A 27,389-nucleotide genomic window follows, 5' to 3' on the forward strand; every position below is an offset into this window, starting at 1 on the left:
ATTGTACGTCTCTCCCCTGAGGCCAATGGTTAGAGTTACCATATGGCTTCAGGAAAAAGGAGAAGGGAGTTAAGATATCTGAGTTTTACTTCCATTGAAAACAGTGGCAGTAAGGACAGATTGAGACATTTGGGTTTTACTTCCATTGAAAACTTGAACATGCAGCCTTAGCACAGAAAGGATATTCAGATGTAGTCATAACTACCCTTCTAAGATCCAAGAAGTCGTTGACTGTCTCAGCTTATGCTAAGCACTGGAAGATTTTTCAGCACTGGAATACTGTTCAGAAGGTGGAGCCATACGTGGCTCTCATGTCCTTATTACTTTCTTTCCTTCATGACAGTCTTGAAAAGGGGCCTGGTGGATGATTCTTGCAAGATGCAGGTGATGAGACTCTTGTGCTTTAGAGCTCGCATGGAGATAGGGTCCTTAGCTTCCAATCCTGACATAACCAGATTTCTGAAGGGAGTGTTGTGACTGTAAGGATTGTTAGTGGCCCCCACAATATATGGTTGGTGGGGGTCACTTGAGAGGCGCCCTTACAAACGCCAGGTCCCAGGTTCAGTTCCCTCACTGAAGATTCACACACCTTTTAGCTAATCATGATTTAATCAGGGCTACTTAAAACAGTCTCCCTGCCCTCAGGGTCTATCTGCATTCACATGCCAGAGTCAGATTGATATAATTTCCCATAGGCCTTCGCTGACATTAGTAATGCCAACTAAAAATGCTGAATGCAAGCAATAGCTATGCTGACAGTGACGGCTTTCTTTCATGCGACAACCATCCCCTATGTGGAATCATAATATTGTTTTACAGGCCCTCTATAAGACCTTGTATGCACCCTTATAGTAAGTATCACTTATGGATATTAGTCTAAACAGTTTTCCTTGTGACTGTTGCTTCAGCGAGAAGAATTTGGGAGCTCCAGGCTCTATCATGCAGGGAGCCTTTTCTCAGATTTAGGGAGGCGGGAGTGTCCCTACAAACTATGCCTGCCTTTCTACCAAAAGTGGTTTTGGCTTTCTATGTAAATCAGGAAGTTCAAAGTCTTGGCGCTACTGCACGTGAGGAGAGTTCTCCATTATCTTGAGGTGATGGATGAATGAATTTCATCTTTCAGATCAGCTTTTTGTGTTAGCCAGCCTTAGCAGAAGGGGGAAGCCTGACTTGAAGGTGCCCATTTCCAAATGGATTCACATGGCTATTTCATCTGTGTGCATTGGCTATGATATACAACCTAGAAATAAAGGATCTCCAAGGGTGTATTTAAATTGAAATGTTAGTCACTTAACTTTCATAGTGAAATTCGTATACACTCAGAAATGTGTAATTCAGCCAAGAGCCTAAGCTCCTATAGCCAAACCCACCACCCAATCACTGTGTATGGAATAACAGTTTGTATAGTAGAAAGTGTGATTTGCTTATTCACATAAATTATTTTAAAATGTTCAGAAATGGCAAAAAAGAAAGAAGACATAGTTTCATAGTTTATTAAAAATTAGATAAAACGCTTCTCCTGGAATACAACGCATTGTACATTTTAAATATAAATAGGGACCAACAACTAATAATAAACATAGACCTTCCAAGACAGACATACTTGGTTGGAGTTGCGACATGAAAACATTTGGAAAAGAAAAGGGAGGAACTACAATTTATTAAGAAAGAGTACATAAAAGGGAGGACAATGGGGAAAATGTGAGAGGTTAAGCGATAATAAAGTAAATATATATAAGTGATAAATCAATTGTAGGCATCTTTAAAAAGAAAGCATTTTAAACTACTTTTGAATTTATCCAAGTTTTATTCAGCTCTGAGGTGTAAGGGGAGAGAGTTGCAATTTGATGGGGCAGTAATTGAGAAAATTAGAGTACGACGGATACCAATTATTTTTAAGGATGGGACATTTAGAGAGTGTTGTGAAGCTGATCTTAAAGTTCGGGGGGGGGGGGGGGTCATATGGTATCGATAATCTATCTATAAATGCAGGAGCAATTTTATAGGCGATCAGGTATGGGATAGGCAACCAATGAGCTTTCTTTAACAAAGGGGTGACATGATCGAATTTTTGGGAACCTGAGATGATTTTGATGGCTGTATTTTGTATGAGTTGAAGGCGCCTAATATCTTTTTGAAACAACCCTTTATATAATGAGCTGCAACAATTGATTTTGGATATTATGAAGGAGTAAATTATGATATTAAGAGAATTTGAATCAAAAAGAGGGACCAAAGATCTTACCATCCTAAGTTTATAGAAACAGTTTTTGACCAGAGCAATGATTTGGGGACGAAATGAAAGTTTATCATCAATGGCACCTAATATTTTAGTAGCTGAAGTAGATTCGAGAGGGATATTGTCAATGGAAACCGGTGCGACTAACTGTAAACCTTCTTTCCATGGGAAAAGAATGGTATTTGTTTTTGAGATGCTTAAAGAAAGCTTATTTGAATTTAGCCAATCATGAATTTTAGCTAATTTAAGGTTAATAGTGACAATATCATTTAGGTTAGTGGAGTCAATGGTATGAAGAAGTTGAAGGTTGTTGGCATAAGCATAGACAGAAAAACCGATCGATTGACTGAGGGTTAATAGAGGGGCCAAATAAATATTAAAGAGTAGAGGGGACAATATGGAACCTTGTGGAATGCCAAAGTTGGTATTAAAAGACTTAGAGACTGAGTTATTGAAATGAACAGTGGAAACCCTGTGAGAAAAATAGGATTTAAACCATTCAAGAACCTGATTTGAGACTCCAATAGAGGAGTAGGAGCTGGTGGTTTATAGTATCGAATGTTGCGGCAAGGTCTAAGGAGATAAGAAGCACGGACTTATGTTGGTCAAGATAATAACTTAACTTTTGGGGTATTAACAGGAATGCAGCTAAGCATATTTCAACTCAAAAGATCTACATATGACAGGAACCCACTCTTTGTTGCCTTAAAATTTGTTTGTTAGTTGCATGTTTTGTATGATATGGTTGCACAAACAAGGTTTAAATTTTGGTCTTAGATATCTTTTGTTTGACAGAATAGAACGCCCTTGATCTCACAGCACCTAATTAGCGTGGCAATTTAAGTTACCAACTTTTACTTTTGGGTTCCTTGATAGACTTTCGAAACATGGCCCATGTCGGGACCTGTTAACACATCCCCAAAAGTTTAAAGTCTTTATGCCATTTCTGAACATTTTTAAATAATTTGTGAATAAGCAAGTCACACTTTCTACTATACAAACTGTTATTCCATACACAGTGATTGGGTGGTGGTTGTGGCTATAGGAGCTTAGGCTCTAGTCTGAATTACACATTTCTGAGTATATGCGAATTTCACTATGAAAGTAAAATGACTGTAACGTTTCAATTTAAATACACCCTTGGAGATCCTTTCTTTCTATGTTCAATTCAATTCGATCTGTTTTTTTAATATTCAGTTTAAATACACAGCTTTGCCTACTCAATTTTTTGACTTAGTATGATATACAATCACCAAGTTCTTTGAAAGCGCATTCCACCAGAGGTGCGGCCTCTTTGTGGGCAGAATTCCAGGCAATTCTGCCTGAGATTTGTAGAGCTGCTAAGTGATCCACCCTCCATACTTTTACAAAGTTTTACAGAGTGGAGGTGGAGGCACAAATGTGGATCCTCAGTGCTCACAACAGGCTCATCTGTCCCGCTCTAGACTCGGGGGACTGCTTTGGTACGTCTCACTTGTCAAGACTACTGTACTCTTTACACTGGAAGGGAAGATTATCTTCTTTCTAGTAGAAGGGTACAGTAGTCTTGACAGCCCGCCCTGTCAGATTTTAAGTTAGCCTGCTTTCTACCTCAGACACATATGGGTGTCTCCCAGATGTTTGTCTGAACAACCAACAGAGAGTGAAGATGTTCAGTGTTCTTCTTTTAAACAAGTATGAAGAGTATCCATTAGTTCTATTGTGAAAACTTTAGGAGAGGCTATATAGGAGCTTCATAGTTGTTGCTGCTGGTCACATTCTGGTAGGTGGCTTGTTTGGTTCCACCTTGTTTATGCTATGTGTCCATTGGTTTAATTAATTGTTCTTGTTGCAAAAAAGACTTGAATTGTCAGGGAGTTCCCCTTTCCTTTCTTATTTCTCCTCCTTAGGGGTTTTCCATTGCTGTGGTACAAACTGAGGAGCTGAGGCACTGTCCAGTGACACAAGGACGGACGAGGCTAGAGGCGGAACCGGGCAGAATGGGTTTGGGCTAGAGGTGGGGGTGGGATGGGGTCAAGTGTCCTGGGTTTTCTTTTTTAATTATGGTAACCCTACCATGGGAGGACTTTTTCCCTTTGCCTGTGAAGTCAATAGAACCTCCCATACCTATCACCTTTAATAAAGTAGTATTTTGCTGACTTTGACCATTGTGTGGCTCCAGTCTATCCAGACTCCAGAGCCCTTCCTCATTCATGTTACCAAACTTCCCCTTTTATAAACTGACTTTCAAAGTTCCAACCCTTGTGCACGAGGTTCACCGCACTAGCTTACCTTTATTTTTGTCCCATTTATTGATTCCATATCAGCCAAAAAAACAAGCTATTAGTGCCCAACTATCATCAGATAACTCTGAATTGATTAGAAGTACCATTCCCAGCGTCACAGGGCCAACATTTTGGAATGTTCTCTTCATTTTCTTACAGCTTGAGAACATTTAAATTGAGTCTAAAGATCTATCTCTTCCAGGATGCTTTTGGATCATAGCTTGGCTGCATCTGGATAGTCTCCCTCAGCCTTTCTCCCTGGAGGTTCCAGCATAGGAGATGGTGTTAGGATTTGCAGACACTGCTCCTCTATTTTTGTTCTAATCTTTCCTTTGGAAGCATTTTGTTTCCCTTATTCCTCCCTTTTTCTATTCCTCTATGCTGCTTAGAAAGCTAACTGAGCAGGATAACAAAGATATAATAAACTTGGTAAGGGTTTTTTTTTAAATTTCATTTCCAGCACATCATTTAACTTAAGACCTGCAGGCTTCACTGAAGCTGTAAGATTTCCTGATAATGTCAGTTATGTTTTACAATTAAAGAGGCAAACAACTATAGTGATTTATAACTTTTACATAGCTTATGAATAGCTAACCTCTGTTTTCTTTTTATATCTGAAGATTAGAGGCTCCTTTTACTAAGCTGCGGTAGCGTTTTTAGCGCGTGCTGCAGATTAGCACGCGCTAACCCTCGCGCTACGTGGAAAAACTAGCGCCAGCTCTATGGAGGCGTTAAGCATCTAGTGCACGCGGCATTGTAGCACGTGCTAAGCGTGTGCTTAAACCGCTAGCGCAGTTTAGTAAAAGGAGCCCTAAAAGTTAATAAATTAATGTTATGGAAAATATGATAATAATAATAATAACTTTATTCTTGTATACCGCAATACCATGGAAGTTCAATGCGGTTAACAATAGAAGAGACTGTACATTTACAGCGATGATACATATTATAGTGTTGTTACATTTACAGAGATGTTACATAAATAGCAGTAATAAAAAGGCATATACTAATGATGACTGCTTTTCCCAAATTTTTCCAGTTTAATTGAGTTTTTTAACAAGATGAAAAAATGGGAAGACATGGCAAACCTGCCTCCAGAGTTTAGAGAACGTACAGAGAAACTAGAGAGAAATTTCACAGTTTCTGCTGTTATTTTTAAAAAGTATGGACCAATTTTCCGGGAAATTTTCAAGGATCCTCAAGAAGAGCCACCCCGTCAACAGAGAGGAAGAAAACAGAGGTATGTTCTTAAGCAGGTGACTTTTTTTTTTTTCTCTCTCTCTCTAGTTGTTTACCCTGTGATCTGTTGTATATCTGCTGAAAATTCTTAAAGAATTGCTAAATGTGGAATTCAATGTTTAAAGGGGCAAGGGGTCTTGAATGAAGTCTTCTCCAAGAGAACCAGTGAATCGGTTAATAACAAGTCAACACATTAACCCCAACACAGAAATGCATTGCACCAAAAAAAGCTTCTTCAGGGGAAATCCTTAATAATCTTCTACAAAAAATGAACACAAAAAGCAGGGCATATTATTGTCAAAATTATTTCTCCTACCCAATTAATATTAAAAATGTATAAAGCCTAACTTTTTTTTATAATATTCATAATCAGCCCTCATGAATATATAGCTGCTTCATGGTAGGAGCTACCAGTTCAGCCACTCTACAGGTTTAACTGGCAAAAAAAACACCAGTTTTGTAGTGTGCATGGCACTTCTCTTTTCTGTCACTGGGACCTTCCATTACCCAATCTACAGGAGATAGCAGCTGGGACAAACACTTATTTTCAAGTTTAAAATACATAATTTGCCAGTAATATTAAGCCTAGCAAATTATTCTTTTACTTTAACTTTAGAATATTTCTCTATCTTTAAGCTTCATCTTCTGTTTAGATGTTTTCTCCTTTTCTTTAGGTGTCCCAGGCAAGTGGTATCTCACACACATTAGGGTATGTCCGTCCCTCCCCCTCAAAATCCTGCTTAAGACTATTCTCAGCCCCAAAATAGCTTAATAACAGGGCCCCTTAGCTTGTTATATGTTTAGTAAGGCATATTATTTATACATTCTGATTTATTATGAGCTGATAATTTTAAAACTTTAAATTTAAAAAGTATAGCAGAGATTGTTGAGCAGGAATATTAATGTTTTATAAATTTTTAAATGAAATTTGTAATAATGCCCAATGTTCTTTAAATTGTGCTGTTCTCATAAAGGCGTCAACCTTGTACAGTTGCCGAAGTTTTTCAGTTTTGCTGGGTGCTGTTTGTTCATGCAAAAGGTAAGCATGAGTGCCTTTATTATATATTTCTTCTCTGCATGCCATTTCCCAAAATAAATAAGAAAATTAGCCTTACTTAACAGTATGCTAATCTACTGTTACATTTCAGATATTTGTTTGTGACAGTTGTCTGAGTTCTTTTGTTCATATTTTAATTTGTCCTCCCCTAATTTTATTTTGTACTTCGCTTAGAAATTTTTATAAACATTTTTATCAAATTTTAAATAAACTTGAAACAAGCAAGATGAATCAGACACACAAGTAGAGTGTTGTCATCTGACAGCATCAATACAGATGATTTTCACAGAGCTCAGTAAAGAAACAAGTTTTTGTTAGCTTGCATGAACTTCTGATACAGCTGCTAATTTATGGCTCCCCTCAGTCTGATTTCTAGAGATGTGCATTCATCATTTGGTGTTTAGCATACCTTAAATTTTTTTAAGGCACACTATTGTATGAATTAATTCAGTGCATGATAAAATACTGTCATACTTACATATTCAGTATATTAAATCTTATTTAATATACAGTGGTACCTTGCTTTACGAGCAAAATTCGTTCCAGAAGCATGCTCGTAATCCAAAATATTCATATATCAAAACAAAGTTCCCCATAGAAAAAAATGGCAACGCAGATGATTTGTTCTACAACCCAAAAGGTGCTAAGGAACTGGGAGGAAGTGATGAGGGATGGCCCAGAGGTGGGTACCTGTCGGTTGCTGGGTACTGCAGTTTGTAGGTGGCCAGCCGCACGCATCCATCGGAGTCCCTGTACAACTACAGGCAACGCGCACTTCAGGGAGATGCCTCTTCCATCTGCCAGCCTTCTGCACCATGTTGAAGAACCCCCTAGCCCACGTAGTCGAGCGCCGTCACACATGCATGTTACATATAAACATGCACAATGTCGATGAGCGAGTCATTGATGTGCGTGTTTATACGTAACACGTATGTGGGATGCCCTTCAGATGTGGCCTTGAGCTTAGGGCTTTCCAAACCCTGGACAAACTAAATTGAGGACATGTCCAGGTTTTCCTAGACATTTGGTAATCCTAGGCGAGTATATGGTTGAATGCTTCCAGAATTGCAAGGTCTTTTCAGAAGATCTCTCTCTCCAGGAAAAAATGTAAACTCTTAAACCATCTCAATCAATGCTGAAAATGTGGAAAGCGAAGGGGATTGCAGGGTATAGATAGAAGGTTACTCTACAGGACAAAAGCGAAAAGCGTATGTGAGTTTTAGGGTAGGAGCACTATCAGGTCCTGGACCTGAGGGGCCGCTACGTGAGCGGACTGCCGGGCACGATGGACCTCCGGTCTGACCCGACAGAGGCAAGTCTTATGTTCTTATGTACCGCTTATGAAGATTTCACACTTCAGCATTTATCTCTTCATTGGGCACTGGAACAAGTTTATTTCTTAGAGCATCTGGTCTGCATGAAGACATTTATAGCAGATTGGTTGTTCCCTGCACAAGAGTAACCCTTTTTGGAAATGAGGTGAAATATATGATTAACCTAGTTTGGAGAGTAAAACAGCAATCTTTCTCAGTCTGCATTTCTCATTATCAGGGTTACCAGATTTCTTCTTTAAAACAAGAGGACATGGGCCCTGCCCCCACATGAACATCATGTCTCCTTCCCCAAACTCTGGGCTGTGTCTAGAGGGCCTCCACGCATGCATGGACGTTGACATGATGACATCACGCTCATGCATGCGTGTGTGTGATGTCATCACATAGATGTCTGTGCATGCGCAGAGGCCCTCGAGATGCTGCCCTGAGCTCAGGGCCTTCCAAAGCCCATAACAAACTGCCAACAAATACCTTCCTATTTGGGCCCATGACATCGATAATGCTTCATGACATTCATCCCTATCAGAAATCCTGGCCTTGGTCACATGTGCAGAATACTATGCAAATACAGGGCCACAAACTAAAAGTCCTAATATACACAAACAAAACCCTAAGATGCCAGACTCTACATGCAGTACAGGACCAGAGAAATAGAAAGAAATTCATTTCTTCCTGAACAGTACAAAATATAGACAGCAGATGTAAATTCAGAAAACTGACACATTTCAATCACTAAACTGAAAATAAAATCACTTTTCCTACATTTGTTGTTTGGTGATTTTTATTTTACTACTCATCTTTTCCCAGTCATTGGTTGTACTTCCTTCTGTCTGTTCTCTTAACTCTGTTTCCAGGGCTGCCTTATCCATTTGCTATTTTTCTCTCCTCACTTTCTGTCCTACATCCATCTTTGGCATTAACTTTTAACATTCAGTGTTCTTCCATTTTTCTGCGTCTTCCTCAAATCTATCTACTTGTCTATGTTTTCCCTTCCCATCTATCCATGCATACTATTTCATCCCTCTCTCTGACCTTCCCCACCATCCATATATGCCATCTCTTCCCTCTTTCTTCTCCCCTATTCCCATCCATCCATAAACAGTATTTCTCAGCGAGAGGGAGAATAGAAGTCCTTGAGCATGCACAGATGCATGCTAAAGGCAGGCAGGCAGAAGCCGGAGGTGTCAGGTCAAAAGCGCGCCAGGACAAAGGCGCGCTTTGTCTATGAACCGAAGCCGGAAGCCGGAAGATCTTCTAGGCACACGAGCTGTGCCTGCATGACGGTGCCGGTGCTGGTGCTAGACGGGGAGGTGGGTAAATTTAAGTTGTACTGGTGGGGGGGCCGATTCGTGTGGTGGGGGGGTGCCGGTTGGAGCGAGGGGGCCTTTGCGAGCGGGAGAAGAGTGATGCCGGTTATCGGGGGTGGGAACGTATCAAAGCGAGTTTCCATTATTTCCTATGGGGAAACTCGCTTTGATAAACGAGCATTTTGGATTACGAGCATGCTCCTGGAACGGATTATGCTCGTAATCCAAGGTACCACTGTAGTTCTATTTACAGAGGCTTTGCTTTAAATCCATGGAGACCCCTCTCTTCTCCCAGAACGTCAAATGACAGTGAATGGGGTGAGCTGGGAATTCCTATCCCAATTCTGTTCTATGCATGAAACTTGCTAGGAGAAAACTATAGCGCTTCTTGGTTTCTGCTGCCTGAGAGTTGAATATCTAAGATTATTTATTGCATGCTTGGCTCCACCGTTTTAGCAAGGGACCAAGGAGATGAAGCAAAAAAAGAGAGCCTGGGAGTCTTGGAAAAATCTAGGAAACTGGGGCTGTCTGTTATACTATTGTATTCAGCTTTAATAGGTACATTAGCATTGCAAACCATAGAAGTCTTTCTCTTCAAAACTGTTTACTCTTAAATCCGCTTATTAGCTTCTGTCTCTTATCATAGCAACCACACATAGACAAGCCTAAACTTGTTCTTTGTGTAACGTGACCCGAAGCTCAGAGACCAGTGAAATAACATTTTTTTCTAGAGAAAGCAATAGAACAGGTTGCTTATGAATCATTTCCTTCCTTTAGGGTATGTAAGTTTGTTTCTCTTATATTTGCTTTCCATGTTTAGCTTATTTCTGACATTTTACATTAATTTCTTTCACACAAAAAAAGTTTGAAAGTTGCTATTTATTTATTTGGGACGTGTTTCAAATGTTATGAAGTAGGTAATTCTTTATCCTGATATGCCATAGAATATGCAAGTGTTTTGAGACTTTGTATTGTATTACAACATATTTTAGTTAAAAATATTTATTTGAAAATTGCAGATTTGAAAATGAAATATAAACGGCTATATTTTTTTGGTTAGTTTCCCCTTTGTAGTTTGAACTTAATTTGAAAGTTGTGATCTTTAAAATGGAAATAGAGTTATTTTGGTAACCTTAAAACACAATGCAGAAATGTACTTATTTGTTAACACTTTTAATGTGTTATATACCATAGGGTTCTGCAGCAAATAATGCATATTAACTTTTAATAAATGACAACAGATTCTAAGTAGCATTGAATTTAGGATTTAATTGCTGTAATTGTTGTGATGGTGGAGGTTGTGTTAACTGAAAGCTGGTGAATTTGTTTACAGCTGATAATCCAAGTTTCTATTATGGACTTCATGGAGAATAAGATAGTGAAGAAGCAAAAATTAGTTGTACCAAAAACAATTACTAATATAAAATAAAAACAGTACATGCCAAACAGAAAAGAGCATAGTGATGGCTCTGCTCATGCTGACGCGAAGGATGTACAAACTCCAACAAGGGCTACTAACTAAAGTGCATTGCTGTGCTAGTACAGTTTAGTAAACTAACCTAAGAGTGCTGTCATTTTGTTTGATGGATCTGCTTAAAATTATTGGGTTTCATGAGCCAGTTCTAGAAAGCCCTTTGTACATTTTTAAAATTGTTGAAATATGATTAGATTTTGGAAAAAAATCCAAAGTGAGATTTAATTGACTGGATATCCCAGGTTTTTTCCTTTTTATTAGTCATTTGGGATTTTAGTTTGATCTAAGTCATGCTATTTTTATTGAAAAGTTTTTAATATACAAAGAGATCATAACATATAAGGTTTCTAGATCAGCTAATTAAAATCTGACAACTTTTTTTTCCCAGCAAATGTGCCTGAATATAGTTTGGTTCAAGCTGAATCTCAAGTTAACACACATTCCTATCATGTGTTAGTTATTAAACCTAAAATATGAAAAAGCTGTCTTCACAACACCCACATAACTGTAGAGTATGGGGGCATTTGTACCTATGTATTTGCACAAATTTTCAAAGTAAACATATTCTTGTATTTGAGCAATTTTCAAAGAAAAAGTACCTGTATACACACCGTTTTGGTTTGGGGTTTTTTTTGAGTGTGTACTATATGTATTTCATCTTTTTAAAAAAATGCATATTTGTCAAATTCTGTTCCTTCCAATTATCCTCTCATAGAAACATAGAATATGACGGCAGAAAAGGGCTGTAGCCTATCAAGTCTGCCCACGCTAATGACCACCCCCAGACTTCACCCCACTAGAGATCCCACATACATATCCCATTTCTTTTTAAAATCGAGCATGCTGCTGGCGTTAATCACATGCAATGGAAGTTCATTCCAATGATCGACTACCCTTTCGGTGAAGAAATACTTCCTGGCGTTGCCATGAAATTGCCCGCCTTTGATTTTCAGCAGATGACCTCTTGTGGTCGAAGGTCCTTTAAGAAAGAAGATATCGTCTTCCACCTCGATGCGGCCCGTGATATATTTAAAAGTCTCAATCATGTCCCCCCTCTCTCTATGTTCCTCGAGCGAGTATAGCTGCAGTTTATTCAGTCTTTCCTCATATGGGAGGTTCTTGAGTCCCGAGACCATCCTGGTGGTCATTCGCTGAATCGACTCGATTCTCCGCACATCTTTTTGATAATGTGGTCTCCAGAATTGAACACAATATTCAAGATGAGGTCTCACCATGGATCTGTACAGGGGCATTATGACTTCTGGCCTCCGGCTGACGAAACCTCTACGGATGCATCCCACCATTTGTCTAGCCTTGGATGCAGCTTTCTCCACCTGCTTGGCAGTTTTCATGTCTTCACTAATGATTACTCTCATACTCACTCTTCTATTAAAACATCTGTTCTACTCTTTTCTTCCTTTCGCTTGTCTTACTCTTATTACTTATCACTTATATAGCGCTGAAAGACGCACGCAGTGCTGTACATTTTGACATTTATAGACGGTCCCTGCTAGGAAGGGCTTACAATCTAACTTGGACAGACAGACATGGCATATAGGGTTAGGGATGCAGAACCCAAGGTGAGAGGAGTTAGGAGTCAAAAGAACTCTCAAAGAGGTGGGCTTTTAACTGGAGCCTGTCGTAGGGATTCGAGCAGTTTGTGCATATGGCACAGCAAGGCAGAAGGGATGGAGTCTGGAGTTGGCAGTTGACCAGAAAGGCACAGATAGGAGGGACTTAACAGCTGAACGGAGCTCACGGGGGATCATATGGGGAGATATATGAAGAGATATAGGAGGGACAGCTGAGTGAGTGCATTTGTAGGTCAGCAACAGGAGTTTGAATTGTATTCAGAAATGGATGGGAAGCCAATGAAGTGACTTTAGGAGAGGGGTAATGTGAGTAAAGCAGCTCTCCCGGAATATGAGTCATGCAACCAAATTCTGGATGGATTAGAGGGGAGCGAGATGGCTAAATGGAAGGCCTGAGAGTAGTGAGTTGAAGTAGTCTAAGCGCAAGGTGATGAGAGAGTGGATAAGTTGTTTTGGTAGTATGCTCAGAGAGGAAGGTCCGATTTTGGTAATATTATAGAAGAAGAAGCGGCAGGTTTTAGCTATATGTTGTATCTGGGCGGTGAAGCAGAGAGAGGAGTCAAAGATGACCCCGAGATTACAAGCAGACAAACAGGGAGGATAAGTCTCTCATGAAGAACTTTGTCAAAAGCCTTCTGAAAATCCAAATACTACATCAACTGGCCCACCCCCCATCCAAAGAAGTCAAGCGAACCGGTGAGGCAAGATCTCCCTCAGCTGAACCCATGCCAACTCTGTCCATTAAATCTTGTTTGCAAAGGCTGCTAGACATTCAAGCTATAGAACCAGTCCCCAATGAAGAGTCGGACTCTGGCAGATACTCCATCTACTTCATAGTGTCCAAGAAAGGTATTTAAGACTGGAAACCAGTTCTGGATCTGAAATCTGTAAATGCATCCCTGAAAGTACTATGCTTCTACATGGAGTCAGTTGAGTCAGTAATTGTGGCGGTGGCACCAGGCAAATTCCTAACCTCCCTAGATCTGATGGAGATGTACCTTCATATTCCCATTTTCCCCATCCCATAGGAGATAACTTGAGACTTCATGCCTTGCAAAGGCCCATGATAGGCAGACTTCCGAGCAGGATCATGGCATACCAGAAGCTGGTGATTCTACTAGCACCAGACTGGCCGAGATTACTCTGGTATGCAGACCTGGTTTGTCTACGAACAGATCAAGGTCTCAAACTTCCATGTTTATCCCTAGCTGATCACACAGGATCCAATTATCCTGAAGGACCAAGAACACTTTGGTCTTAAAGCATAGCTCTTGAGCATGTAGTGCTAGCACATAAAGGCTATACAGATGGAGTAGTCTCCACCCTTTTAAGATGTAGGAAGAAGGCAACTATAGCAGCAAATTGAAAAGCTTGGAAGTGGTTTCAAGCTTGATGTGCTTAGAGGAGCGAGGACCTGAGCTCAGCACCGATCTCTGTGGTGCTCACCTCTCTGCAGGAAGGTCTGGAAAAAGACCTAGCAGTTGGCTCCCTGAAAATTCAGATTCCAGGACCCTCATGTTTTGGGCCTAGGGTTAATAAGAAACCTATCCAGATATGGCCAGATTTTTGAAGGCTGCCTCCTTCAGTGCAACAGCCTTTTCTGGCATGGAGTCTTAATTTGGTCCTCAGGGAGCTAGCTAGAGCGCCCTACGAACCTCTGGAGCATACTTCTCTGATGAACCTTACCATCAAGATGATATTTTTGATGGTGATTGCCTCAGCTTGACGAGTGTTGGAACTATAGGTTTTGTCATGCAGAGATCCCTTCCTCAGAATTTCGGATTTAGACATGGTCTTAAGCATAATCCCATCTTTCTTACCTAAAGTAATTTTCAGCTTCCATATCAACCAAGAAGTACGCTTGCCTGCCTTTGCTCCCTCGGTGTCAAGAAAGAGGGGATTGGGTGTTGAAATTGTTGAATGTGCACAGACTTACTGCAGTATCTAGAGCAGGGGTGGGCAACTCCGGTCCTCAAGGGCCATAATCCAATCAGGTTTTCAGGATTTCCCCAATTAATATGCATTTGAAAGCAGTGCATGCAAATAGATCTCATGCATATTCATTGGGGAAATCCTGTATACCCGGTTGGATTCTGGCCCTCGAGGACCGCAGTTGCAAAGTCTGATATAAAGGTTACAAATGAATTTTGACACTTGGATCATTTGTTCATATTGACCGGATTTGCCCATAAAGGCTGACCAGCCTTGAAAGTGTCCCTTTCCGAATGGATCTGTATGGCCATTTCTTCACCCAATATCTGAAGTGAAAAGCGTCCACCTATATCCATGAAGGCACACTCCACTAGAAGTGCTGCTTCCTCATGGGTGGAATCTTTGGCAGAAGAAATCTGTAGAAAGGCTGCTTAGTCTTCTCTCCATAAGTTCATGACGTTTTACAGGGTGCAAACGCGACTGATTCAATCGCTCAGTGAGCGATTGAAACATGCGCACAGCCCTAACAGCAGTGACAGGAAAAACAGCCTCCTGTCACTGCTGTTAGGATGTGCCCCCTCTCCCGAACCCCAAAAAAATATGGCAGGAGGGATGCCCACTCCCTCCTGCCACCAGGTGTTCCCCCGCCAAACTTAAATATATCAGGAGGGATGGCCACTCCCTCCTGCCAGCAGAGGCCACCTTTCATTGGCCCTCCCTCAGCCCCCTTTCTCCCTGGTACCTTTAGTCAGTCCCTCCTGCTCCTCTGCCGACCACTATCTGCAAAGCGGGCCTTAGGCCATGATTGGCTCAGATGCATCAAGCCCCTCCCCTTGGGTGGGGTATTAGGTGTTTGAGCCAAACAGGGACTCCCATAGACTCCCTCTGAATCCCAGAGGGCTGAGGGGAGGGCGATGGAGGGTGGCCTCCACTGGCAGGAGTTAGTGGGTATCCCTCCTGCCATTTTTTATTGATTCGGGGAGAGAAGGAGGGGGGCGCTTTGATGTGATTCGTTGGGGAGGGCTGTCAGGAGACTTTTTTTTTTTTTTTGGGCAGATATTTTGTGTGTAATACATGCAAAATATCTGTGCCATTGCAAAAAAAAAAGAAAATAAAACCCCAGGAAGACCTGTCGGTAACTATATCAATCGGGTTTTAGGATCGGTAAAACCCAATACTAAATAGCCAAGCGATGTAAGTGAATCAATCGCTTGGCTATTTTGTATGGGGTTTTACTAATTTACATTGCCGGATCGGAAAATGGGCGATCAAGGGGAAAAACACGCGGTGGGCTGTTTTGTGAATCGGGTTGGTTAGCTGACTTTAGTGATTAGTGAATCTAGCCCCTAATCTTTCCTTAACACTATATAAAGGTACTATAGAGGTTTTGCACCTCACACATCTTAACTTTTGGCCTTTAAATGTTTTTGGGTTTTTTCTGAATGTGAAAGAGGGCGGGGGGGATTGCTGAAATTCTACCAGTACAAGAGAACTATCTCTATTTGAACCATCATAACACACTAACATTTTGACTAACCATAAAATTAAAATGTTGTGTAATTGATTACTTACTTGTATTGTGTATATGCATTTCAATTCTTCTAGGTAATTTTCCCATGATTAGTGATGACTTGGTCAACTCCTACCATCTTTTGCTTTGTGCTCTGGATTTGGTGTATGGAAATGCCCTTCATTGTGTTAACCACAAGGAACTACTGAATTCTGATTTTAAAGGTATGTATGAACAAGTATGTTCTATTCCAATAGACCAATGCTTCCCAACTCAGTCCTCAAGACACATCTAGTCAGTCAGATTTTCAGGATATCCACAATGACTATGTATAAGAGATCTGCATGTACTGCTGCCTTGGTATTCAAATCTATCCTGAAAACCTGACTGGCTGAGTATGCATTGAGGACTAGGGCATGAAGCATTGCTTTAGATACTGAATGAGACAGAGTTGGTGCAAAGGTATTAAGTGCTTCAGGCAGCATACTTCATGTTTTGCTAATATCCCTCGCCCCCAATTAACTGTCAAATCTCTAATCCCTCTACTCCTGAAGTTTTGATAATTTAATAAATTCAACAATCATAATTACCCCAGAACAATTGTGCACAAAACAAATATCATAGTTTGTTTTTGGGTATCTTTACATAATGAGAACATTTTCCCAAAACCATTTTTCCAGATAAATGGGCTGTTGAAAATTGCCCATCCTTCCTGTAGGTAAAAGTACATGCTGATGATTCTTTGTATTTGTATGGTGTCAGGACCTATTGTTTGCTTTAAATGCAGTTGCTACTTGTTCTCCCTTGGAAGCTGCTAGTTTGTCTGATGCTTAAGTTGGTCCTGGAATGAGCCTATGCTGCTGAAATAGCATCTGAAAATGTAAAGTGTGTGTAATTTTTTTGATGCCCAAACAAAACTTTACACGCAAGTAGAATGAAGAGCTTACTGTCTAATTTGACACCTGTGATTCTCAACCCCAATCCTTGTGATTCACAAGGATAATGCATGAGAGACGTCTAAATACACTGCCTCCCTTGTATGTAAATCTATCAAGCATAGGTTGGAAAGACTGTGATGTATCTAAATTGTAAAAAGCTCGAATTCCATGATGATATTCTAATAATACAAATGTATTGCTTTTAAAGAAAATAGCATGGGAGAAAGTTGTAGTCCGCATTTCAGTCATGCAGCAGAGCATTTAAAACCTTTTTTATAAGCTTCAATGCTTTATGGAGGAACATATTGTAATAGTTTTAGAGTTCCAATTTCATTTGCAGAAATGTTTAAAGCGGGGGTGGGGGGGGAGGGTTTCTAATCAGGCTTTAGCTGCAGTTTTTTGAGTGACCGTTGACTGATAAAGTAGCCACTGTTCTCTAGCTTACGTTGAATAATACGAGCTGAAAAATGACCAGAGAAAGACATGTGCAAGTATTTAAAATAAGGAAAAGTTTCCACTGAGTCAGCAGCATATTTTGTTTTTTTAAAAAACAAATCTGCCTTTTTTTTTTTTGTAATTTTTAAGGCTTTTGAAATCTCAGTCTGCTTTTAAAAACAATGTTTTTCCCACAGTGATTTGCTGTTTGGTAAGGAATAGTTTAGTATTGATTTACAATACTGCACTTACAAGACACATACAGATCATGTTGTAAAGTACCTTGTCCGAGGACAAGCAGGCATAATCTCACATGTCAGTGATGTCATCCACAAAACCTGATATTTACACTAACTAGTGCACTGTCATTTAAAAATTTTTGTCAGTGCCGGTGCCTTCCCGCCCGATGGCCAGCTCCCAGCGATTTGTGGTGATCTCTGCCCATGATCCCCAATAGGCTGATAACCTTCAGATGCAAGGAGTTTGGCTGATGGCTTGACTTACTTAACTGCTTCTTGGGAAGTATAGCAGAGTGGAATCCTAAAGATTCAGGGCGCCTGGCCTCTCCAAATCTTTGTTTGGAGTCTTGAAAAGATCTCTGGCCCGAAGGCCATATTGCACACGTGCTGGTGCCTTCCCACCTGAAGTCGGTTTGCAGGACCATCACTTCTTCATTTTCTACAGAGCTGAGAAGCTGTGCCTTCAGTTCTCTCTTAAATGCGTCAAATTTTTACCCTTATTTTATGCCTTCCTGTACTTTTCATCATTTTCCTCATAGTTCATTGTTCTTATTTTGTTCCAGTATTTTATCCAACTTTAGTTCATTTTCATCAATTTTTTTTTCCCGGCCTTCAGGGCACTCTAGGCCTCCCCCCCCTCCCCCAGGAGCATCAATTGTTTTCGGCATTCTAGTTACTTGAGCTCTCTTGAGCCAATAAACCCTTTATTTTGCATTGACCGTTTTCCCATCCATGTCAAAGAGAGGGTACCGAGTGGCTTTAAGAAATGTTCTTGATTTGGCTCTGACTCACATAATTGGTATGTCCAGTGTCTGGGTCCTGAACAACAGGACCAAAGATGTGTTCTCTGCCTTTGTATGCAAAATAGGTCACTGAAAGCCCAAAAACTTCAGTTTGAAAAACTTTTTGGTGTCATATCAGTATCGATATCAAGCATAGTGTGGGACTCAGAACCTGACACTCAGCCTTCTATGACTTGGTCATCAGCTTTGGTCCCGAGTTGATCGACACCACATCCAGAGTGTCTGGCTCCTTATAGATTCTACATCATCTTCATCTATTCTTTGAGCATCGAGGGATGCAGTACTTTAAAAAGCTAGGAAGCTCTCTATTTCCAATACAAAGTCTTGCCCTTTGGACTAGTGGTAGTATCCCTTTTCACATGAGGGTTTCATGTATTTCTATACTTAAACATTACTAGTTCATCAAGGCTTCATCGTCATAAACAGCTCAGAATGCCATCAGCTCAACAATTCATCTTCTGGAAATCCTCAGGAAGAATAATCCAAATTATAGTTAACTTTATGATAGGGTCTACTTTTAGGAGTCAGCAACCAAGAAAAAGATCTGGGTGTCATTGTAGACATTACATTGAAATCTGCCCAGTGTGCAGGTGAAGCAAAAAAAGCAAACAGAATGCTAGGAATTATTAGGAAAGAGATAGTAAATAAACAAGAATATTATTTGCATTATCTCCTTGAATATTGCACACATTTCTGGTGCCCGTATCTCAAAAATGATATAGCAGAATTAGAAAAGGTTCAAAGAGTGACCAAAATAATAAAGGGGATGGAACTCCTCTCATTTGAGGAAAACCTAAAGAGGTTAGGGCTTTTCAGCTTGGAAAAGAGAAAATTGAGGTGTGATATGATTGAGTTCTACAAATCTTTAGTGGTGTAGAACAGGTAAAAGGAAATCAATTTTTCATCCTTTCAAAAAGTGCAAAAACCAGGGGACACTTAACAAAATTAAGTGGGAATGCTTTTAAAACACGAGGAAATAGTTTTTCCTGATGTTTCTAGACAGAAGCAGTTTCAGAGGAAGCAATTCCTATGCCTTAAACCTCAGGTTTTGGCAATAGGAGCTAGCTTCTTCCTCAAACTTCCATGTAAATGTTAGATATCTTATGGAAATGATAGATACAGTGATACCTTGGTTTGCGAGCATAATTTGTTCCAGAAGCATGCTCTTAATCCAAAGCACTTGTATATCAAAGCGAGTTTCCCCATAGGAAGTTATGGAAACTCAGATGATTCGTTCCACTGACTTAATATATTTCTCTGACATCCCCCCCCCCCGACCCTTATCCCTTCTTATGTCTTCTTGGGGTCCAACACTTCTCCCACTGCTGTCCTCCACTTTGGACCCCCACTCCTCCAAGGCCACAGGTGCTGCTCGCTTCCACTGCAAATCCCCTCTCCCCTGAGGCCACCGGCGCTGCTCATCTCCGAGAATCTCAGAGAGGGTGAGAGCCAGAAAGCCTTGAGCATGTGAAGATGCTCAAGGTTCTGTAGCAGCCCAGCATAGAACATCTGCGGCAGGCACTTTCAGCACCAGCGCACATATGGTAAGCACAGCACCGGTCAGTGGGGGGAGGAGGTGGACAGCAGCACTGATCTTGGTCGCGAAGGGAGGAAGCAGCGCCAGTGATTTTGGGGGAGAGGGGATTTACAGTGGAAGCAAGCAGCAATAGGCAGGGAAGCAAAATATCCTGGCAGACAAATTAAGCAGACTTCTTCAGATGCGTGAAAAGTCTTTTAGCAAAATCATTTTAATTCAGATTTTCTCCACATGAAGAACACCAGACATAGATCTCTTTGCTTCCCCTCACAGCAACAAACTTGCTCCAAACTCTATACCCCCCATAACATTGCATCAAATTCCTTTGTCATTCACTGGAGTGACAAATTCCTCTATACATTTCCCCTAATACCTCTCAAATCATCTCAGTCCACAACAGCAACCCGCCCCACTCCATAATACCACGGGAAATGTCCAGATAACTCCTTATGTAATCTGCCTTGAACCGCAAGGTAATGGAATAGAAATCACTAATGTAATATAATTGTGGAAAACTCTACTCAAACTTCTCTGAGATTGAGGCACCATGATCCTCATAGCCATAATTAGCTGTTATCGAAGCATCTAGAAAACCTTACTCTTAGTGCTCTCTTCAAATAGGGCAGATTTTCTTCCTGGTGTGCATTGTATTCTTTGGAACCAGTCACATGTCCTATCTATACTGGACTACCTTCTTCACTTCTCCAACTCTGTTCTAAAACCCAGTTCAGTTTGAGTATATCTCGGTGCTATCAGTGCATTTCATTCTCTGTTGGACAAGAAACTTCTATCTGTTCATCACCTGGTAGCTCATTTCATGGATGGAGGTTGTCCAGAAAAACCTAAAGTCGGATAAACTATGCAAATTGAAGTTTTTCAGAAAATAATTTTTAAAAAAAATTTAAAGTTCATCATGGGGTCCCTCAAAGCCACTGATTACATAAAGCTCAGTTTTTCTTAAAATTTACTATTTTTGCTTAATGGAGCAAATTTTTTGGTTTTATAGCTATAACTTTTATGTTTTCACAATCAGCATTGATTAAACGATATTTTACGTTGAGTGTATTTTATTGAAAAAGAACAATAAATTACATAAATAACACTTGCTTATTACAGCAAGTAAGGTTGAATTCCTTAGAACCCCACTAATGCAGTGTTACAACCACAAAAACATTCTCTTGTCATCAAATAATGATAAAAATAAATTTTATACCAAAAATATAGCAGAAGGTTCATTTATTAAAATACTGTTTTAGGTTTTTCTGGACAGCCCTAATTGACAAATTCCACATGAAAACACCTATCAAGCCTCCTCTTGAGATCTTAACATGGTACTATCTGCTCTTATGAGGTCTTCCTTTGAGCCGCTTACTCTTGCTCTCTCAAACTTCGCACTTGGAAAGTCGTTTTCCTCATTGTCCTTGCGTCTGCATACCGTTTGCTTGAACTTCAGGCTCATGTTGAATTCTCCCTACACAAGGTTCTACCTCAACAGAGTAGTACTTTATACTCATTCAAAATTCCTACCCAAGGTCATCTCAGAATTTCACCTCAACAAATCCATAGTACTCCCTGTTTTCTTTCCAAAGCCGCATTTGCATCCTGAAGAGGCAGCTCTGCAACCTGGACTGCAAATTTGCTCTGTAATACTATCCGCAATGCACTAAACCTCATATATGATCATTGCAGCTCTTTGTGGCTTTTCACCCTAACATTTCCAAGAGAACCATCTCCATCTGCCTTGCAGACTGTATCTCCTTCGCATATACTCAGGCTGGCTGATGCTGCAGAGCCATATAACAGCCCACAGTGTCCAAGCTATGGCTGCTTTGTTAGCTCATTTCTGCTCTACATCCATTGAGGACATTGCAAAGCGGCCACTTGGTCCTCAATCCATACCTTTACTTCTCAATACTATTTGGAACAAAACTCCAGAAAAGACAGTCTGTTTGGACAATTAGTTCTGTAGAGTGTCAACTTTCCCTCCAACCAACATGGGTTTCACTAGGCTCATGTTTATATATCCATAATCCTTGCCCAGAGCCAAGATTCTGGCAGGTTGGGAGCCCGATGTGTGAATATTATGCCTGCTTGTCAATGGAGAAAGCAAAGATACTTACCTGCAAGAAGTATTCTCTGAGTACAAAAGGCATACAGTATATTCTCACATGTGGGTGATGTCATCCATGAAACCTGGTGCAACTGTCAATTTAAATTTTTTGGCAGTGCCTATACTGTGCGCGTTCTGGTGCCTTCATGCTTGATGTTGCCTTGTGGGACCATCAGTTCAGTAAAAACACTAAGAAGCCAAATAGGGGTGATAGGTGAGTTGTGAAAATATTACGCCAGCTGTCCTCGGAGCGCCCATATCCGTTCTACCTGGCTTCCTGTTTAGCAGTGTAGAAGTCGTTTGGATACTCTTTTTGCTGTAAAGAATTCCAATTTTTTCCCCTGATGTAGCAGTGAAATCTGCAAAACAGTAGTACTTGCTGTTTGGACTAATCAGCTTGTGGCATGCTAAGATTGACGCAACATAGTGCCACCGACTCAGATAAGTTTTTCACGCCTTCTAACCTGTATTGAAAACAGCTCTCTTTTAAAATGAACTGTGTGTTTCCCAGCTGTAGTTTTGTTTTTGAAGTTTCTTGCAGTTTATTTTTATTTATCCAGTCTGCAACTACATTGAAACTGAAAGTTTTCCATACATGAAAGATTTGTACCCTATTGATGTGTGGAGTTTTTTTCAGACCCATGATGATTCAGACCACTTAGGGTACAGTGTAGTCCCGATGGTCTGTATATGAGGTCTGGTTTTCTCCACATTTTTTGTATTTATTATTTATGATTTTTCTTGAGTTTTTGATTTGTCTGGGTGTATGATTGATTCTGCAAAAACAAGTCAAAAGTCTGTAATTTTATTATTTTTTCTGCTGTCCTCGGAGAATATTTGCTTTCTCCAAGGACAAGCAGACATAATATTCTCACAACTCACTCATCACTCCTAGATGGCTTCTTAGTGTTTTTACTGAACTGATGGTCCCACGAGCCATCTTCTTGCATGAAGGCACTGGCTCATACGCAGTATGGGCACTGCCAAAAATGTAAAGTGACAGTTGTATTTGGTAGTGTCCATATCGTGTTTCAAGGATGACATCACCCACATGGGATAATTTATGCCTCATGTCCTCAAAGAACACTTGCTATAGGTAAGTATCTTTGCTTTTTCCACTTCAAGTTGGACTTTTTCGTGTTGACAGTTTCCTAAGTACAGTGGTACCTCGGTTTACGAGTGCACCGGTTTGCGAGTGTTTTGCAAGACGAGCAAAACATTCGCAAAATCAGCGCCTCGGAAACCAAGCGCGCCTCGATTTGTGAGCGCCACCCCCCGTGATCCGGCAACCTGAAGTCCCCCAGAGCCCTCTTCTTACTTTAATGTAGCACCGGCATGTCGGCCTCCTATTCTGAGCTGTCGACACCGGCATGTCGGCTTCCTCTTCTCCGAGATTCTCGGAGAGAACGTGAACTCGCAGGCCTTGAGCATGCGCACATGCTCAAGGCCAGCACAGAAGAGGAGGCCGACATGCCGTTGCTACATTAAAGTAAGAAGAGGGCTCTGGGGGACTTCAGGTTGCGGCGAGGGGGGGTGCCCGATGGCGGTGAGGGGGGTGCCCGATGGCAGCGAGGGATGCCGGATCGCGTGGGGGAGGGTGTCGGATCGCGGGGCCTTCGGGGGGGAGCAATGCTGGTTCTCGTGGGAGTGGGAGCAGCGCTGCTGGCCTCGGTGGGGGGGGGGGGGGAACGTATCAAAGCGAGTTTCCATTATTTCCTATGGGGAAACTCGCTTTGATAAACGAGCATTTTGGATTACGAGCATGCTCCTGGAACGGAGTATGCTAGTAATTCAAGGTACCACTGTACTGATGTTTCAAAAATAGCAATAAATATGGAATTTTCTACCATGCATTCATTCACTAAGCTCTACAGCAGCATTATTAGAGAGATGAATCTCCTAATAGGTACACTTGAGACATGCTGTTATTGACTGGGCCTTTACTTTAAGCATATGTTGATTTGTAACTTGAGGTGCCGCCTTTAAAACTTTTTTAAAAAATTTAATTGCAGGTGTTCCTGAAGAATTTAATATTAAAGATTCTAGGACATGCTCGGATCCTCCCTGCATCATTGAAAAGCTCTGCAGTTTGCATGATGGTGTACTCCTAGAGGCCAAGGGCATTAAAGAACACTTCTGGAAGCCATATATTAGGAAACTTTTTGACAAAAAGGTTTGACTTGTAGACTTGAAGATTTCTTGTATGTTTCTATCAAGTCTGAGTTATGTTTAAGAGGCTGCAAGTTAGTTTGTTTCTGATCAGGTTTTTACTTCTCTTATAGCTTCTGAAAGGGAAAGAGGAAAATCTCACTGGCTTTCTTGATCCAGGGAGCTTTGGAGACAGTTTGTAAGTTTTTTGTATATTTCTTCCTTTAGCTGTTTCAGAAAGTGAAATTAAATAAAATAAAAATCTTATAAGCTGCATTATCCCAGGACAAGCAGGCAGCATATTCTCTACATGTGGGTGATGTCACCGACGGAGCCCCCTAGCAGACGTTTTCGCAAGCAGACTTGCTTAGGATTAGTAGGGAGGGGCGGACCCGCTATGCCTAAGGCCTGATTGGTTCAGGTTTCTAGAGCCTGGCCAATCAGGCCTTAGATTTAGCGGAGATGGGCTGGGAAGGGGCGGGCCCGTCTCATTTCCACGAGGCGGGCCTGTCGGCTGGACGGCAGCAAGACCCGTCCAGCCAACCAACATTTAAAGGTTAGTTGTGGGGGGGGCGTTAGCATGGGGGGTCCGGAGGGGGTCCGGCTTTCCGGCAGGAGGAGTTGGGCATCCTCCTGCCGGCAATTACGAGTTTGGGGGGGGGGGGGGTTCGGGGTTCCGGCAGGAGGAGTTGGGCATCCTCCTGCCGGTGATGGGACAGGCAGCCCCCTAGCAGACGTTTTCGCAAGCAGACTTGCTTAGGATTAGTAGGGAGGAGCGGACCCGCTATGCCTAAGGCCTGATTGGTTCAGGTTTCTAGAGCCTGGCCAATCAGGCCTTAGATTTAGCGGAGATGGGCCGGGAAGGGGCGGGCCCGTCTCATTTCCACGAGGCGGGCCTGTCGGCTGGACGGCAGCAAGACCCGTCCAGCCAACCAACATTTAAAGGTTAGTTGTGGGGGGGCGTTAGCATGGGGGATCCGGAGGGGGTCCGGCTTTCCGGCAGGAGGAGTTGGGCATCCTCCTGCCGGCGATTACGAGTTTGGAGGGGAGGGGGGGTTCGGGGTTCCAGCAGGAGGAGTTGGGCATCCTCCTGCCGGTGATGGGACAGGCAGCCGCAGCCGCTATACTTATTGGAGCAGGGAGATCTCTTGCCGCGATAAGTATTGCGGCCGCGTCTACTTACAATGTAGACCAGCATTTTGCTGGCCTACATTTTAAGCGTCTCTTCCTCTACTAGGGAGACGCGTAGGGCTGCCTAGGTTCGCCTAAGGCCCTTAGGCGAGCTTAGGCGTCTTGCAGCCCTCCCTAGGCTCCCGGAGGCGCCTTCAATATAGGCGGCCTGCCTGGGGAGCATTTTTTTAAAAAACGTGCATCCCAATTGGTTGATTAGACAGCTGTAGGACGCCTACAGCTGCCTAAAATCGGGACGGCACTTTTCAGAATCAGGGCCTAAGTCTGGAAAGAAAATTTCAGCCAGCAGGAAAAAAAAATGAATAAAAATCAAGAGTCTGCTGTGTAGATTTCATCTATGATATGATATTGGAACATGAGAATGCAATAAGAACTACCATGACTGAAATCCTATGAGAAGACACAAGAAAACTGAATTGAAACTAATAATAATTGAGCTAAAATTGCAAATTTTTAAATATGAAATTATATAGGGAAAGAAATCCAAGAGTATTGCTTAAGTAGTTTGAAACAATTCACTCTGACATAAGCATTTCTTATACAAATATTTCTTATACAAATAGTTAGATTAAAGGTTTTAAAATAAAATTATACAGGTAAACTTTGATCTATAGAGTTTGAGTATCAGCAACTAAAGTGCTTACTTTGGGTGATTTGAAAGAAACACAAAGGGCTCCTTTTACGAAGGTGTGCTATGGGTTTTACTGCACTGGATTAGCGCACGCTAGCGAAAAATCTACCGCCTGCTCAAAAGGAAGCGGTAACAGCTAGCGCATGCAACATTTTAGCGCGTGCTATTCCGTGTGTTAAGGCCCTAGCGCACCTTTGTAAAAGGAGCCCAAAGGCTTGTAAGTTATTGATTTTAAGCCATGACATCTTTAGGGAACATTAAAATTGTTAGGCAGTGGGAAGATATTAAGGTAATTAGCATGATTTCAATTTTTTTAAACCAATGTATTTAGAATTTTATATTTGGTAGGTCTCACATTGTGTCTTGAATCTAAGATTCAAAGTTTGTAAGTTTCTTCCTTAAAAAATAAAACACATACTAGGTAAAGTTTGTGCCTAAAAAAGACATGGAAGTAATGACTTAATCTTTTGTGGAAGTTTATATGATGTTCTACAGAGGGAGGGGTTTACTTAAAATCTTTTGTTTCTGTTTTTATAGCAAAGCTATCAACAAGGCTTACGAGGAGTATATCTTATCTGTTGGAAATTTAGATGAAAGGATATTTCTTGGGGATGATGCAGATGAGGAGATTGGAACTCTTACAAAGTGCCTAAGCAATGTTTCAGCAATGGACACAGCTGAACGAGTACAAGTGAGATACAGTCTGCAGCAGCACTATGACAGAGTGAGTATAGAAGTTGGACTCTGGGTTTTGCAAGTCCTCTGCTGTATCTCTGACATATGTGGCACTTATGAAAAATAGTGATGTGTTGAGGGGGGGAAGAGATGCAGTTTGAACTTGAAACATTTTGAATATGGATTGCGGATCAAGCTCATGTGGAACTTTATCAATGAAGATTGCTTTTTCAATAGTTGAGAAGTGTTTTTAGCCCACATAGAGAAGCTAAGTGGCATGGTATGTCTTCAAATAAGTATCTGTGCATAGTATTTTTTCTTAGAACTCGTATAATATATTTAAGATTTAAAAACTTAATTAGGGAGAGCATGCTCCATGAAACTGTGCTTTGGGTTTTGTATGGGATGTTTTGGACACAGATTTTTTTTTTCTCCTGTATAGGGAGTTTTTACTACGGGTCTTTTTTGGGGGGACATTGAATTAAAGGTGGCATGAAAATTGGAATATGCACCTAGCGGCGGAGCTTTGAGATTTCAGTTATTTAAGATTGTAATTTAAGTGACAAACTCTTGGGCATTCTCTCTAAGGTTGTAAGAAATCAGTTATATATATACAGCAGCTGTAAGAAGGAAATTTAGATTCGCGGTTAAGGGCAGGGAGGTTTGTCAGACCGGGGCTGTTGTCGGTCGGTCGGTCAGGAAAGCGCCACAAAAGTAAGGGGACCTGGCCGGCT

General features: G+C 41.2%; 1 protein-coding gene across 1 annotated transcript in view; it reads left to right on the plus strand.

Annotated features, from left to right (window-relative positions):
* RBL2 (RB transcriptional corepressor like 2) overlaps positions 1-27,389 on the plus strand; it is a 177,348-nt gene that overhangs the window by 22,684 nt on the left and 127,275 nt on the right. Inside the window, exons 3-8 of the mRNA XM_033942896.1 lie at positions 5,543-5,743; positions 6,717-6,781; positions 16,044-16,172; positions 24,023-24,183; positions 24,293-24,357; positions 26,518-26,704. Coding sequence (XP_033798787.1) covers positions 5,543-5,743; positions 6,717-6,781; positions 16,044-16,172; positions 24,023-24,183; positions 24,293-24,357; positions 26,518-26,704 — 808 coding nt within the window. The remainder of the gene's footprint in view (positions 1-5,542; positions 5,744-6,716; positions 6,782-16,043; positions 16,173-24,022; positions 24,184-24,292; positions 24,358-26,517; positions 26,705-27,389) is intronic.

The sequence above is a fragment of the Geotrypetes seraphini genome, chromosome 4 (genome assembly GCF_902459505.1).
Source record: "Geotrypetes seraphini chromosome 4, aGeoSer1.1, whole genome shotgun sequence".
NCBI classification, from domain to species: Eukaryota; Metazoa; Chordata; class Amphibia; order Gymnophiona; family Dermophiidae; genus Geotrypetes; species Geotrypetes seraphini.